This window comes from Thamnophis sirtalis, unplaced genomic scaffold (genome assembly GCF_051295495.1).
Source record: "Thamnophis sirtalis isolate CommonGarterSnake01/CBP01778 unplaced genomic scaffold, rThaSir2_p1.2 scaffold_1, whole genome shotgun sequence".
NCBI classification, from domain to species: Eukaryota; Metazoa; Chordata; class Lepidosauria; order Squamata; family Natricidae; genus Thamnophis; species Thamnophis sirtalis.
In genome coordinates this window covers 16,905,407-16,922,453 of record NW_028261381.1, presented here as the reverse complement: position 1 = coordinate 16,922,453, position 17,047 = coordinate 16,905,407, and the positions used below count along the sequence as shown (strand labels likewise).

General features: G+C 37.6%; 1 protein-coding gene across 1 annotated transcript in view; it reads left to right on the top strand.

Annotated features, from left to right (window-relative positions):
- The first annotated feature begins 6,066 nt into the window (after positions 1-6,066).
- ZNF804A (zinc finger protein 804A) overlaps positions 6,067-17,047 on the top strand; it is a 243,360-nt gene continuing 232,379 nt past the window's right edge. Inside the window, exon 1 of the mRNA XM_014058311.2 lies at positions 6,067-6,735. Within this exon, the coding sequence (XP_013913786.2) occupies positions 6,625-6,735 (111 nt within the window). The 5' untranslated portion in view covers positions 6,067-6,624. The remainder of the gene's footprint in view (positions 6,736-17,047) is intronic.

Sequence of the window (17,047 nt, the reverse complement as noted above, 5' to 3'; positions counted from 1 at the left end):
TAATGCAATTTTCTTATTTTGCAGCTAGAGGCAAAACAGACTGGAAAGTATTTTTTTCTGCAGCAACCAGCATCAGGATGCCTTCCAGATGTGTCTTTTCCTAACCATGGCCATACTGACTCAGATTCCGGGAACTGAAGTCCGAATATTTGAAGAGGAAGCAGGTCAGAAGAATGTATCACAAGAATGGAATTTATAGCCATTTACCTTTTGCAAGGTTCATTTCCAACATCGATCGACCTTACTCTTTGAAGCTGAAGTGGAAATTTAGATATAAGACTGTATACAAATTTACCAATGGTGTAATGGTGAATCTAAGGAAAGATGTAGCATTTTGAGAATAATTAAAGATGGGACCAATATTATATATTTAATGCTTTCTTAATTTTTAATCACACCTGCAAATCTTTCAAAACAAGTTCCCCAAATATAAGTGTATATTGTACACAGGCAGAAGCACAAAACATTTAATAATGTGGCAATGGGACCCTGTGGTTCTTCAGATGTGGCCAAACAGTGACTCCCAGAATTTGTTAACTGGTAAAGGTTCCCCTCTCACATATGTGCTAGTCTTTCCTGACTCTAGGGGGCAATGCTCATCTCTGTTTCAAAACCGAAGAGCCAGCGCTGACCAAAGACATCTCATGTGGTCATGTGGCTGGCATGACTAAACACCAAAGGTGCATGGAATGCTGTTACCTTCCCACCAAAGTGGTTCCTATTTTTCTACTTGCATTTTTGACATTCTTTCGAACTGCTAAGTTGGCAGAAGCTGGGACAAGTAATGGGAGCTCACTCCATTATGCGGTGCTAGGGATTTGAACCGTCGAATTGCCAACCTGATCAACAAACTCAGTGTCTTAGACACTGAGCCACTGCATTACACCTGTCCATATTGGCTGAGCTGCTGGAGGATTGCAACATGTGACAGTAACAGATTCTAGGTGATATTTAGGAAATGAGCCAGAAAAATTACCATGTAACTTCATGCATAATTAGTTAGATGTTTGTCCAGGGGATTCTGCATCCAGATAAATATGTGGGATTTCAAATTTAAGGCATAATCCAATATGAAGGAGAGGCTGCCGCATGAGGCATTGAATTCTGCTTTGCTAGTCATCAGAAGCTGAATGGCCATCTGTCAAAGATAATCTACATTGAGATGGACTTGAATGAGATGGCCTCTCTAGACACTTCTGATTCTAGATTTCTGTGAAATGTGCAAATCTAAGTGCAAATACATTAGAAGTAAACACATTCTTTCATGAGTTGTATTTAAGATATAAGGCTTTAATAAAGTCTTACACTTAGGCAAGAAATACCAAAAGTACAAATATAGACTGAGTGAAACTAGGGTTAATAGCATTAACTGTGAGAGGGATCTTGGAGTCTTAGTGGACAACTAATTAAATATGAGCCAACAGTGTGAGGCTGCAGCCAAAAAAGCCAATGGAATCCTAAATTGCATTAACAGAGGGATACAATCAAGCTCAAGTGAGGTACTAACAGCCCTCTATAAAGCCTTAGTAAGACCACACCTAGAGTACTGCATCCAGTTCCAGTCACCACACTATAAAAAGATGTTGAGACTCTAGAAAGAATGCAGAGAAGAGCAACCAAGATGATTAGGGGACTGAAGGCTAAAATATACGATGAATGGTTGCAGGGCATGGCTAGTCTAGTGAAGAGAAGGACCAGGAGAGAGATGATAACAGTATTCCAATATTTGAGGATCTGCCACGGAGAGAAGGGGGTCAAGCTATTTTCCAAGGCACCTGAAGCCCAGACAAGGAATAATGGATGGAAACTGATCAAGGAGAGATTCAACCTGGAAATAAGGAGAAATCTTCTGACAGTGAGAACAATCAACCAATGGAACAGTTTGTCTTCAGAAGTTGTGGGAGCTTCCATCACTGGAAGTTTTCAAGAAGGGACTGGACTGCCATCTGTCAGAAATGGTGTAGGGTCTACTTGGGCAGGAGGTTGAACTTGATGACCTACAAAATCCCTTCCAACTGTTAATCTGTAATCTGTAATCAGGTCACATAAGCAGTAGGTTACAGCAGAAGTAGCAAATTCTAACAGAAGTGATATCCATCAGTTAAGATTATATGTTTCATCTCTCCTGCACTAAATTAGTACCTTGTGTCCAGCGACTTCATTTGCTGATGCCTCAAAATGGTGATTCTAAATGCCAGGCCTTGATTCAGGTTTTAATTTTTATTTATCTAGCCATTAAAGCTATGGAAGAATAGCCAGGGCAATCATTTGAAAATAACGTTTTGCGGTGTGCCATTTTCCAGGTCTGCTGAACTACAACATTTTTCATCCCAAATGGTGTAGTTTTCTTCTTCACACTGAAAAGATGGCTTAAAATAAGCTGTGCCATTTATATTTTAACCTAAACTTTGTAAACATAGTGCTTATTTAGAGAATTTCCAGACTCCCCCAAGTGGATATCAGAGAAATGCAGTTTAGAAGAGATTATGAAAATAGGAATTCTCCAAGAAGTCGTTATGCATATGACTTTATGCTCTACACTTTCTCTTCTCTATCCCATGCCCACGAACAACCCCAATGAGCTTCAGGGGAAAAAAACATTTTTTTAAAAGTAACAATCATTATCTGAGACATCTCTGGCAACCTTCTCAGATAAAACTTTGGGAAGGAGGAGGAGGATGGCCTACACTCTTCTTAGGACCAGGGACAATTTATTTCTATAGCACCAACACACTGACAAAGGAATTACTTTTTCATTTCAAAGCCTAATTTAGAAATAATGAACTTAAGAGCTTATTTTTTTAAAAAAAAATTAGAAATATATTTCATTGATTTTAATTGTGCGTGTGCCATTAAGTTGGTGAAGAAGTTTAGGAATCACAAATAAATCTATAGGATAAACCTGGCACCAATTGGCATGGTAACCAAGTCCATCCACCTTCCTGCTCTTTGTTATTTTCTTCTCTTTTCTTCCACCTTTCCCAGAATTAGACTTTTTTTTTTAGAGAGTTGCTAGAGGTAGGACAAGTTAAGCTTGGTCATTTGTGCCTTGAGTGAGAACTCTAGGTTTATGTGCTCGATGAGCCATTTGTTTCTTTGCCTGGTTATCCATTATATTTTTACGTATCTTCTCCACAATGAAATTGAAAGGTATCAATACTCAATCTAGTTTGTTCATAATCCAACTTTTGCTTAACCTATTTATATGAATATATAAACATATACAACACACACATACATATGCATACACACACATATATCTATTCATATGAAAATAGCTAAACTGTATAAATGTCCATTCAAAGTTAAGGTATTCACTCACAAATCCTCACATTAAGAATTAATGCTTAAATGTCTGTAGATGAGTCTACAAAGCTTAGTGTAATCATGGTTTATTAAATGAGCTATAGCCAGAATATTGTGCTGAATCATAAAGTATAAATAGATTAACTACATTAAGACTAATCATACAATTACATGAAAGCTTTTTTCATATATGAACACAGATCAGTTTACACTTGATTTCAGCCATACATATCATCCTTGTTATCATTTTAATGAAATGCATTTGTAAGGGTAGGATGTAGATATTCTGAACTATCACCAACTATGATACAATTGTGGATGTTATAATCTAAAAATGATGAAATCTGGGTTATCTATTCTTTTATTAGGCTGTAAATGTGTTACGACACCATGAAAGTATAGGATTAGAGGTGACTAATTGTCACTGTTGATTTGAAAGTCAGTATTTTAATACCATTGCTACCCTATAAACTGTACAAAATACAGTACAATTTAGAAGTAAGACCTTTTGATTTCTTACAGTTTGGTGTATATAAACAATAGCCTCCTATCCAAATGATAAGTGATACTGAATATTATTACTATATTGTGTGAAATGATGGATTATTTCAGAAATAATATTGTAAAACATAGTGACCGTGAGTCTCTGACCTGTTTTGAATTATAACTCTCATGGACTTCGGCTTCAGTGACTAGAAACTGTAAAAATTGTATTCCAAACCACAAGTTTATCTACTCTTCTTATAAAGAATAATAACAGGATTCAAGCATTATTCTGCCCTATAATAATTTATGAATTATATAAACCCAGTTGCTGATAATATACAGTAAATCATGTAAGCGGTTAGCATTCAGGATGCCAATACTCAGATAACCGTGTTTTCTCAATCATACTTGGTTAAATAACAAAGTTTGCTACAATTTGCCACCACCAGCTAACAATATTCTTGCGTGTAAACTATTTTGTTCTTTTACAATTACACTTCTTACCATCAGCAATTTACTTCTAAAATCTATTTCAGTTCTACATTTAATTTATAAATTTTCACTTTAGCGTTACGAATTTATTTTCATTCCACGCCAATCGCGAAAAAAAAGATTTCCCTCCCACTATCCATTCCCAAACATCAGCACAGAGTTCATACAGCGGTGTAACACAAGGGACGCAAGGAAAGCGGAGTGTGAAAAGTGTACAAAGTGAGGCAGAGACCACTCTTGCACCCGCGCGTTTTAAAGACGCCGGGGAGAGTCTGCGTAGCCATCCGCTTTAACCAATTAAGCCATCTTCAAATTACGAAAAGAAAAAGGAAAGGGGGAAAAAACTCTTCGTAAATCCATTGAAGAAGGCGCGGTCCCCAGGCTGTCGGCCGGCTGTTATCGATCCCTTTAAGTGCCTGCTAATGCCAATAAAGTACGCTCAACCGGGGCGGCAAGACGGATGAGGCGCTGCTGGCAAGAAAAGGCTTTTTTTTTTTGCAAAGCGAGCTCCGGCGAGCAGAACTCGTTATAGACTCGAGAAGCGGATCATTGAGGGTTAACCCGGAGGAGGAGGAGGAGGAGGAGGAGGAGGAGGAGGAGGAGGAGGAGGAGGAGGAGGAGGAAGAGGCGGAGCCAGTCGAGGGCGGGGCGGGGAAACCCTATAAAAGAAGCCGGCGTGTGACAGTCGCGCGGTGGTGCTGTCAGTGAATGGGGCGCAGCGTTACGCTGCAAGCCTATTCGCGTGCGAATTGAATACCCCCCCCCCCCAATCTATTACTGTATCTCGCGCTTCCTGGGACTGCCCCGCCCTCAGCTACCCGTGACATTTGGCTCTCCAGGGTTAAGATTTGACGTGAGGCAAACTCGGTCAAGCGCCTCAAGCGACACTCTGTGGGAAGCAGACCCCAAAATAAAATAATAATAATAATCTTTTTTTAAAAAAAACCAGAAACCACAATCTTTTCAATTGTATTTTACTTCAAATTAGGTGGCCCTAAGATGTGCCTCACTACAGTATCTCTCTCTCTCTCTTTCTCGCTCTCTCGCTTGTCAATCCGGGTCTTGGGATGGTGGAGATGGCTAGCCAGCATATTTCGCTTTTATTTCTTCCTCCAAAAGGCAGCCCTTGTCGCAATTCTACGAGCAGGCAGTTTTTTTTTTAGAACAAAACGCACTGTGACTCCCTCGGCGTTCGGTTCTCAGGTAGACGGCCTCCGTACGGGGAGGCTCCATGTTGCTTTCGGGGATTTTTTTTTTTAAATCCCTCTTCCTCATATCTCCATCTGGGCAGCTGCCTCCTTGTGCAAAAATTAAAAAAAAAAAAATTCCTTCACAATCTCTCAAAAAAGGGACCCGGTGCGGCTTTTCCCCCGAGCGAGGAGCTGGCAGCAGAGCTGCCCGCTTCCCCTTCCAAAGGGAAGGGAGCAGCTTGCGAATGTCACTTCGCTGGGGAAAAAAAAGGGGGAATTCGCCGCCGCGGAGGGAAAGGTCTTCCCTCCGCCAGCCAGCCAAAGACAAACGGTTGCCTTTCCCTTCTCTTCTGGGGGGAGGGGAGCCGAACGCCACGTTCCCTTTTATACCTGGCCAACGGCGGCAGCCCCTGCTAGGATAGGGATGGTGGGGGGGTCCCCCTCTCGGTTTCCCGCCCTGATTGCTCTTTCCCGCGGAGCGCTTGAGAAGTGTGTGTGTGTGTGTGTGTGTGTGTGTGTGTGTGTGTGTGTGTGTGTTTTCCTGAAAAGGGGGGAGGAGACGGCAGCGTGTGACAGATGCACTTTCCTGACAGCTCCCAGCTCAGCCTAGTGGCTCCCTGCCATTGGCTCAGTGCAATGGAGCGGCAAGGCTGTGCGCTATAATAGCGCCATGCCTGCGAGAGGCAGCAGCTCAGACTCCTTCAGCGAAGCCAGGGAAAGATGCTGCTAATGCCGCTGCCGCCGCCGCCGCCTCCCCTCTTCTTCCTTTGGCTGCTGCCTGCTCTGCGCTGACTGGAAAGAGACTGTGATGAATGCCCGCCGGCTCCTGCTGTAGCTAAGCTTGCCCGGCCTCTTGATCCGGCTCCCCGCCTTGAGAGAGAAAGAGAGAGAAAGGAAGGGAGAGTTAGATTGCTGCCTCTGCTATTACCGCCGCTTTTACTTGGAGACAACAGCCGGAGGGAGAGCAGTACATGCCTCCGTGTATAGCTTGGTTATTCCCCGGATCAACCAGCTCCTTCGCCGCTTCCTGGTCTCAGCCAAGCCGGCCAAGTCCAATCATCTATCTCACCCCGGGCGCCTTGCAGCCTGTGCCTGGTCTGGCGCCTTCGGGGTGTATGGAAACGGCGGCAGCCCGCGAGGCCGCTGCTCCATGGAGTGTTATTACATTGTCATCAGCTCCGCGCATCTCAGCAATGGGCACTTTCGCAACATCAAGGGAGTTTTCCGAGGTCCCCTCAGCAAAAACGGCAACAAAACTCTGGTAAGGTGTTTGTTTTCTCCCCTCCCCTCTGTCTCCCCCCTTCCCCCAAATTCCCCGCCGCCCCCTTTCGTCCTTTACATCTTCGTCTGGAGTACTCAAGATTCAGCACTCCAGAAAGCTGGACAGTTCAGAGCGGTGCGCTTTCCTAGAGAGAGTCTGGGTCGGTTTCTTGGAGATTTCTTTTCTTTTTTTTCCTCCCCAAAGCAGAAACCCCCCAAAAGAAGAAGAAAATTGTTAGTTTGTACACGGGTTTTCCTCTCGGATTATTTCTGTTTCTATACATTCTTTCTAGATGGCACTTTGATTTGGGGGGTAAGTGTAGGATAATCCAGTGAACTCTTAAATGGCGTTGAAAGAAACACTTAGTCCATTCGTACCCTCCTTACTCCTGAAAGGTAGCGTGCTGAACAAGCTGGAGTGAAGCTCTCTGGTGAAGACCTGGCATTCTGGGTTTACTTTGGTGAACATCAACACCGTCCAGTTTGAATTTAAGGGGTCAAGGTATTCAGAGAATAAAGGAAAATAATGAGTTTTTGGCCACAATTCAAGAATTATGATGGGTGGAAGTTCAAAACATTCTCCCTCTCCCATGGTTGGTCAGAATTGGAAGATTTAAAACTGCTTCTGTATTTTCTCACAAGGGAATTATTTCGATGTTTGTTAAAGTGCTTTTAGGACACTGCTTCCACATCCTCTTATCAGGGAGTCATTCTCTATAAACTATGGTGGGACTTCTGAGTGCATGTAATGTAATAAGACTATTGGTCTCACTCTCCTGAGATGGCCTGAAATCAGAATGGAGGGAAGAGAACCCAATTTAAATGGGGTGTGGGGGGGGGGGGCTGGGGATGTATTCATGTTGCCAACCAAGTTCTTTGAAGTGTCTAGAACAATTGTAATTAGGGAAATAAATTCTCAAATCTTTTTGTCCGTCCCCCCCCAGTAAAACACTTAGAGAGAAACTTCAATAGAACAGATATAGGCATTAAGTTGTGGGCTTCAGAGGGGACAGATAAAACTCAGTAATTAAACACAAGTTTTGCCTTTGAAAGGAACCCAGTTCCATCATCTGCATAAAAACCCAGAGACCCATTGCTGGCCCATTGCTGGCCAGAGGAAGCATTATGGAACTTCTATATATATTAGAACTTCCATAATGCTGGTACAGATTTGAAAGTAAGGTAGAACAATTTTGCTTTCTCATCACTTTTTCATTCTGAAAGTTTCTATAAGAACAAACTATACGGAAATGCAATGCATATCTCACTTACAGGAAGATTTCTATAAGATTTACTAGCATTTACCATATAAATACAATGATTAAGAAAGCTTGTGGTAAATTCTAAATATTTGTGAAAAATATTTAAAAGTTTTGTGTGTGTCTGAATGACGTGTATGGTTTTTGGCACCCTAGATATTTCAAATTCTTTCCAGCGATGTTATCTACTTTAAATTATCTTTCACTCGTGTTATCAAAAGGGCAGAAATGAAATCTGTCAGGAGGACTGTGTGTATGTGTATGCATGCACATATGTATTAATTAATTAAAACTAAATGGTACAAAATATGCCAAAATGAGCATTAACTCTTAAGGGAAGCAATGGCAGGAATGATCCAGTATTTATATTCTGCTGCATTTTGTAATACTCTACCTAATTTCATTTAGACTATGCCAAACTTGACCATCTTTAGTATCTCATTCATTCATTATGAAAGTATATGATTTGTACAATTAATGCAACTCCATCTCTTTATGATGGCTATTATCATACACATAATGGTTAAATAGGAGGCCCCTATAAAATCAGTGGTAAGTATTTCCTAGTAAATGTTCCAAGGTTAAGATGAACTCAAACTCCAGGTATCTATTGATAAATAGAGGGTGAACTATTGTGACTATTATTATCATTAATTTATATGCAAATTATATTTCATACAATAGTGGAGGTTTATGTCATTAAGCTGACGTGGGTGGATGCTATTCTAAAAGTTATATTTGAATTCTTTTGAAATCTGTACAATGTCACATAGATCACATTCTAAACACATCTATTTTCTTCTGCAAAGCTAATGAAACTTCAATATTCATTTGCTTTGGGCTTGCTTTGGGCATAACTGGGAGCAATTTTATGTTTTAAATATATTTAGCATATCTTTAGAAATGAAATCAGTAATTGAATCCAAGAATATTATTTTTCTGAATGTATCTAGGTTAACGCCTACATTTGACTTTGTGTTGGATTTAAAAGCCTTAAAAGTTTATTGAATATGATATAGCAAACTTTTTGAAAGGTAACAGTAGTGAATTAATATAATCTAATATTCTCAAAAAGTAACAGAGAACAACTGTAATTTTATTTCACAAAGCTTGAAAGTGGTTAAAGTTATGGAATGCAGAAAACCTTATAAAGTATGAAGGATTTTCAGTGAGAAGAAATATATAAACTATGTAACTTTGATAACACATTCTTTCTTCTATTTTATATAGTGGAACAAGTTTGGCTTAAAAAAATTAAACCAAAATAAAAAGTAGAAAACCTGCCCAATAAATGAAAACATGAGATATAATTTATTTATTTTTTAAAAAATATATGCCTAAATTTGCAAATTAAAATAAGATAAAAGCTTTCTTTGTTGTTTTAGATGATTCATAGTCCATGAGACTTCATTTTAGAAGATACTTTTCATTTCATGTGAGGAAGGAAAAAGAATCTCTTGAGACAGTCCTTCTACTAAGGGGTTTGTTTACAAAAACTTTTATTACAAATAATTACAGATTTTAATATGTGCTCTGATCAATATAGAGCACTATTATTTTTTTAAAAAAATAAAGCATTGTTTAAAGGTAAAATTGAATCAATCTTTGAATCAAGCTCGAGTCCCAGTAACCACATCCAAGATGTTTCTTTGGCTCCAGTTGCAGTCGAAAATGAAGACTATGATTTGAAATTGTACCCCTAAAATAGACTGATAACCAGCATTAAAAACTCAAAGACAGTTTTAGGAAACACTTTTGTGAGACATGGATTATTTAGACAATTAGCCATTTTTTTCAGAGTCTATGACGTAACTTCCATTACTAATGAATTTGGAACTTAGATTTTACCTGAAGGGATTAAGGAATTACATTCCACTGTGCATACATTGTGCAAGTGACTTACTCAAGCAGAAATGCTTCATGGCACCTGTACAATATAATCAATTCTAAACTGTCAGCATCACAATATTTTTCTGGTCAGCATCACAAATCAATACATTGCTAGAAAACATCAATATTGGAAGCGCTAGTGTTAGGTTAATGTTTTAAAGAATAGTTTGAAAGGTAAGGAAAGGACTTTCAGTAATTTTAAGTGAAAGTTTTTTTCTCTCTCCCCCCCCTCCTTTCCTTTCCCCTGTCTTGTATTTGTGTAATTTATTTCCTTGACCAAAAGGGGCCACTGCTGAGCAGCTTATCCCCTGCTTTTCAGCTCACTTTTTCTTCTTTTAAGCAATGTTGTTATGTATGTTGCGGTTCTTCAGAGTAAGAGATGTAAAGGAATGTGTTTGAATGGCCAAATGATTCTAGATTTTTTTTTTTTAAAAAAAGTAATGTTCAAGTATCCTATAGTATCTTTCCTCCCAATCCTATAGATAGATAGAAAGGCAGATGATCCTGGAACCGATGGGTAAGTCCTGAAAATATAGTAGCAGAGCATTAGATCCAAAGGGTAAAGCAAAATGTGCAAACATAGACATAACTATTTTTAAAAACCATAACGTGAATAACACAAGAATTTCAACTCTCATAAGAAATAGACATGTTTGTATCAAGTGGTTGCAAGGCAGGGAACAAAGAAGCTGGTTGTGTAAGAGATAATACTTATAAGATTAATATGAAAGACATTTGAGGCTAAATAAAAATCTGCACTAAAAAAAGCAATTGAGCTGAAAGAAAATACTTAGAAAAAAGAATAAGATGAAAGAAGTCAAATTTCTAACAACTCTGTATTATATATGTTTACTCAGAAGTAAATATTGATTTCAATGAGACTTCTTGATAAGTAGGGATAGGTTTGTAGTCTAAAGGAGTATGATATTAAAGGATATTGTATGCAAACTTTGGATGTAGATAGTTTTCTGTTATGAGACTAGAGTTCTGTATTTATTTAACTTAGCAGGAAAGAAGAAGGAATGAATAGAATAGAATTTTTTATTGACCAAGTGGTGGTTGGACACCCAAGGAATTTGTCTTTGGTGCATATGCTCTCAATGTACATAAAGAAGAATAAAATGCATTCATCAAGAATCATGAGATACAACACATAGTGATAGTCATAGGTTACTAATAAGAAATCAAATTGTACTAGGAAACAAATAAAACAACATAAATTTTAAAGATACAAGTAACATGGTTATAGTCATAAGTGGGAAGAGATAGATACTAGGAAGGATGAGAAGAATAATAGTAATATAGTCTTACTAAATAATTTGACAGTGTCGTGGGAATTAGTTGTTTAGCAGAGTGATGGCATTTGGGAAAAAGATGTCCTTGTATATAGTTTTTCTGGTATGCAGTGCCCTATAGTGTTGTTTTGAGGGTAGAAGTTGAAACAATTTATGTCCAGGATGTGAGGGGTCTGTAGATATTTTCACAATGTCTTTTTGATTTGTGCAGTATACAAGTCCTCAATGGAAGGCAGGTTGGTAGCAATTGTGTTTTCTGCAGTTCTAATTATCCATTGGAGTCTGTGTCTGTCTTGTTTGGCTGCAGAGCCATACCAGACAGTTATAGAGGTGCAGATGACACTCTGTAATCCCTCTGTAGAAATGAATCAGTTCTGCTCTTTCGGCAGAAGTAACATTGCTATTTACTGTGTCATTATTGACACTGTCTACATATACAGCCAAGATATTGCAATGGAGTTTTGACTGGACAAATGTGCCACGCTCATCATCAAATGGGGGGGAAATAGTGAAAATTATCACAAAGGACAGCTTTATTTGGAAGAGCTTACATACTGCGGCAATACCTGTAACACCATCAAGCATCAACATCTGCCTATCTGAGATTTTTGGGAAAGATTCAAAAGGTGGATAAAAATGCCAAATCCAGACTAAACATTTGGCTGATTGCGCAACCAACCATATTCCCTAAGAATAAAATAATAGCTAGAAATGTGTCAAGGGATCCTATTTTATATAATCTTCCAAAACATAAGGGTGATTTATAAAATAGAAAAAATGTATGGCATGAAATATAATTTGTGAAGAGAGCAGAGTCAGAGTAACTGAACTTTTAAAGTTTTAAAACTCTTCCTGGCCATACTCTACATATCTTGTAGCTGTCTATTAATAGAGTAGAAACATCAAATCTGGGCTAACAATCTCAGATTTTCCCATTTCCTGTTTTTCCTGCTAATTGAAATTACTAAGTTTTGAAGTTAGACATTTTTGTATTCAGGACCAGGGCTTCTTCTTCTTCTTTTTCTTTTTTTTACAGAATAATGTCTTTTTATAAGGAAAACATTCTGAGAGCAATTAATTAATTCCCTGGAAATTTAAGTTAGGATTGTTTTACAGCTTTAAGACTTTTTTTTTTTTAGATTCAATGAACTAGAATGATGGTAGTATTTAAAATTTCTTGTACCTTCCATAATTTGCCAATACTCACCTAAAATATTTCTTAAAAGATTTGAGGGTAGGTACAAGAATAGCAATAGCACTTAGACTTATATACCACTTCACAGTGCTTTACAGCCTACTCTAAGCAGTTTACAGAGTCAGCATATTGCCCCCAATAATTTGGGTCCTCATTTTACCCACCTTGGAAGGATGGAGGGCTGAGTCAACCTTGAGCCTGGTGAGATTTGAACTGCCAAATTATAGGCAGCTGGCAGGCAGCAGAAGTAGCTCACAGTACTGCAGTCTAACCACTGCACAACCTTTCAAGAATGTCTTGAAAGTTCTTAAAGTCCAGTTTTGCAATAGTTATTCCAGGTTTTATGCAGTCATGTTGTATTTAATATGTATATTAAAGTCATTCTTGCATGTGTAAGAAAAACAGTGCACCTCTGTGCTTATTGTTTATACATATTGTTGCACAGATGCAACCTATCTCTTGACAACAAACGTGTCTCTTCAAGTGCAGTCATTCATAGATATTAACTTGCTTGTAAAATCTGGCTGTCATTGAGAAGCACTGATTTCAAAAGATCAGGATGTGACAATTACAACAGCAGCTTTTGGACTATTATGTAGAGAATATAACGACCCTCGAGAATAAGAAGTTGACTATTAGCCAACTATATTTCCAGTTTGTTGTCTTTAATGGTTTAAGTGGGTGAGTTGCTTATGAAACATGGTGTTGTTTCCTTCACTAGAGCTGAACTCACCAGATAATCAAATCTTTATGCTTTTGTCCAATATTGTTTTACTTAGTTGTACCCTTTGGTCTGAAGATTGTTGGAGTTGGGGAATCTTATGGCCTCCCAGATAGTACTGAACTCCAGTGTCCAACAGCTTTAATCAACACATGTCAGTGACATGTGTAAGGCCCATGTTCTCCATCTCTGCTTTAAATCCTCCAAGGATTAAAAATGATTTCTAGAAATCACAAGGAAAGTTTTCCTTGAAATCATTTTAAAAAACATGTTTATTCTAGGGTATGTTAAAAAAATATTTCTGTTGATGCTTACTGTAGACTGCATACGTTTAAAGTAAATCCCCAAAGGTCCACATATAATTCTTCTCAACATTGGTCTGAATATCTGAATTGTATTAGACCTTCACATTAGCGACTGACTTTAAGAGCAGTCCAGTTACATAAATGCAACATATTTTCGTCAATTTACAGAATGCAAGGCATATGCATAAACCAATTTTGCTGCTGCTATAAGTGTATCTCCGGCAACCAGTGAGGCTGGATTGAAGAAACATATTGCTTTTTGGTATCTGTTGGAGGTGGAAGTGAAAACCTTATGGAGTGTCAGCATATGTTGTTGGTAGCACAGTATGCAGTGTAATAAGGGGAAAGAACATAACACACTTTATGCTGACTGATTATTTCTTAACTGTTAATACATATTTTGTGGGATTCCCATTTCTTCATACCATATACCAGGCTGAGGAAAATGTATTTAAACAGGAATGTTTATAATTATTAGAATAGGGTAAGGGAGTCAATATACCTTTTTCCAGAAAATCCTGACATCTGAAATCCTTTGCATACTAAGGGTGTTAATTCTAATTAAACTTTCTGAGGATGACACTGAATATAGATTTATAAATCATTTTATTTTAAAAACAGATTTTATAATACTTAGAGCTTCATAAAATAGAAAGGATGTTTACATGGATTCATGTTTAAATATGTCGAGGTGGCACAGTGGTTAGAGTGCTGTACTGCAGCCACTTCAGCTGACTGTTATCTGCAGTTCGGCGGTTCAAATCTCATCAGCTCAGGGTTGACTCAGCCTTCCATCCTTCTGAGGTGGGTAAAATGAGGACCCAGACTGTGGAGGCAATATGCTGACTCTGTAAACCGCTTAGAGAGGGCTGAAATCCCTATGAAGCGGTATATAAGTCTAACTGCTATTGGTATTGCTATGTCCATAGTCCAAATAAAAATCTAATATTGCGTAAAAGGTACAGTTTATTTTGTTTCTCCATTCTGGCTGAACCTGAATCATATAAAAAAAACAGCAAATTGAAACAAGCATAAATAACACAATCACATAAGATGGATTGGTTTCATGTATGATTTTTTTTATAACAGATAATATTTTTAAAATATAGTCAATTGAAATATAAATATGAGCAAATGGAAGGAAATTCTTGGTTGAATATGTAGGTTCCTGTGCCAAAGGAGAAAGACTCAGATTTCTGCATTCACCTTGAAGGTGTAAATTAAGTACAATGACATGAAATTGGCAAAGAGATGCTTCGTAAAGTAGAAAGAAATTTAGCTTGGTCATCAAACTTATTCAGAATAATTCTGGCTTTGTTCTAATGAAGTCTACTTAGTGATACTTTCTCAATATTTTTATTGCTCTAAGATTCATGAAATTAATAACTTTTGTAAAATTAATAGAACTACATTAACATCATTTTTAGTTTAGGACAGCAATTAAAAAAAACCCAGCAGCAACTAACAGCAGATGGAGGGGAGGAATATGATCTGAAGGAGGAACAGGAAAGTCCATCGATTTGCTGATTTCAAAGAAAAAATAATTAATGGGCTCTCTAATACATACTATATATAGAAAACTGATCCAATTCAGCTAGTTCAGTAGATAGTTTTGTATATAGGAACTGCTGTCCATATCGGTATCCACAGTTCAGTATGGAAATCTCTGATGGAAGATGGACCATCCTGGTCTGAACCTGTTCTAAAGAGAGGATTGAACAACTTCTTATAGATTTGAGCCATGATTTCAAATCCCCCCCACACAATGGATTATTACAATACAGGTAATCCTTGACTTGCAATAATTGATTTAGTGACAGTTCAAAGTTGGAACAGCACTGAAAAAAGTGATTTATATCCGTTTTTCACACATATGACCACTGCAATATCCCCATGGTCACAAGATAAAATTCAGACAATTGGCAACTGACTCATATTTAGAATGTTTGCCGGATCATACGGTCATGTGATCACGTTTTGAGACCATCTGACAAGCCACTTAACAACTGTGGCAAGAAAGGTTGTAAAATAAGATAAAACTGATTAAACAACTGTTTCACTTAACAACTGAAATTTTGGGCTGGATTGTGGTCATAAATTGAAGATTATCTTTATTAACAATTGCAAGGGATTCATTCTAGCAGCACTATCCCCCTCATGCTGTGGGCTGGGAGCTAAAGCAGGAATAATATTTGCCTAAAATAGATCTAGTTTATGAATTTATCACTGATGTGAAATTTAAACCAGAATTTCTCATTCTAATAATAATAATAATAATAATAATAATAATAATAATAATAATAATAATAATTCACTTTTGACTTTTTTCAATAATGATACAGTGGTTAAGGAGACAAGCATCTTTCCAGCTGGATCATTCATTAGCAATAAAGCTCCATCATTCAAAAACAAAATTATTTCTTGTATTATTATGCCACTTTTTAGTCATTGTTAGTTTTTCACTTCCTTGATTAAAAATAAATATTAATAATTAATGTAGATCTTTTTCTTTTCTCTTTCTCTTTAAACCTAGACCATGTCTGAAATTTTAATGAAGTGAAATCTAACACTTTTATTGTCTTGGGTATAATTGGAAGTAACTTCTTCTATATCAAAATAAACAATAGGTGTGATTGTATAAACTCTATGAGTCAGGGTCAAAGGTGAATAGTATGTGCAAAAAGATTAACAAAGAAAACAATCTAATTTAGATGGGACATTTTCCAGTGCCGTTAATGAAGTGCAACAAGTAGTTTCTCCTTTGACATGTTTTCATTTTTTATTTCTATCTTATTTTTGTACTGCAAAAGAAATTTTAGAGAGCTATTTTCAGTAAAAGGACAAGAGAAATTAGGAGATGATTTTAATTTTTTAAAAAAACAGAATATTGCATGCTTTTGATTATAAGTATTGTCCTCTTATGATGATGCCATGTCACTTATGAAAGGGGATTAGGACCTATGATAAGCCTGTAAGCTGTCAGTTATTTCCTGCTAACAGACTTATTGGTTCTAGAGACTTGCATAACATAGTCGGATGAGAAGTTGAAGTCTTGAGAGTCACTGTTGCATGCCATTCAACCTGCTACTTCATGTATAAAACTAATGTATAAAACTAATGATATGTTCTTTTCAAATCACCTTTGTTTTCTTCAGACTTTCTCTACTCAGCACTTCCATCAGATGAACGGATGTCCTACTATATAGGATGCTCTCCTGCATAACCTTTAACCATATCATAACCTTTAATATTTTATTCCAGAAGTTCTGTTGTTGTTGTTAGTTGTGAAGTCATGTCCAACCCATCACAACCCCATGGACAACATTCCCCCAGGCCTTCCTGTCCTCTACCATCCTCTGGGGTCCATTTAAGTTCATGCCTACTGCTTTGGTGGCTCCATCCAGCCACTTCATTCTCTGTCATCCCCTTCTTCTTTAGCCCTCAATCTTTCAGAAGTTCTATAGTCTAGTTAATAATAGCAGTTTGACATTCTGGGATAGCTCCATCTCACCAAAAGTTCTTGAAGTACAGTATGGGAGGGAAAAGAGGCTAGCTAGAGAATGCTGTGTTTGGGTTTAAGTAATGAAATAGTAAAACAAACTCAATAACAGACCCATGTATTTGAAGAGGGGAATTCTGAACTAAAAT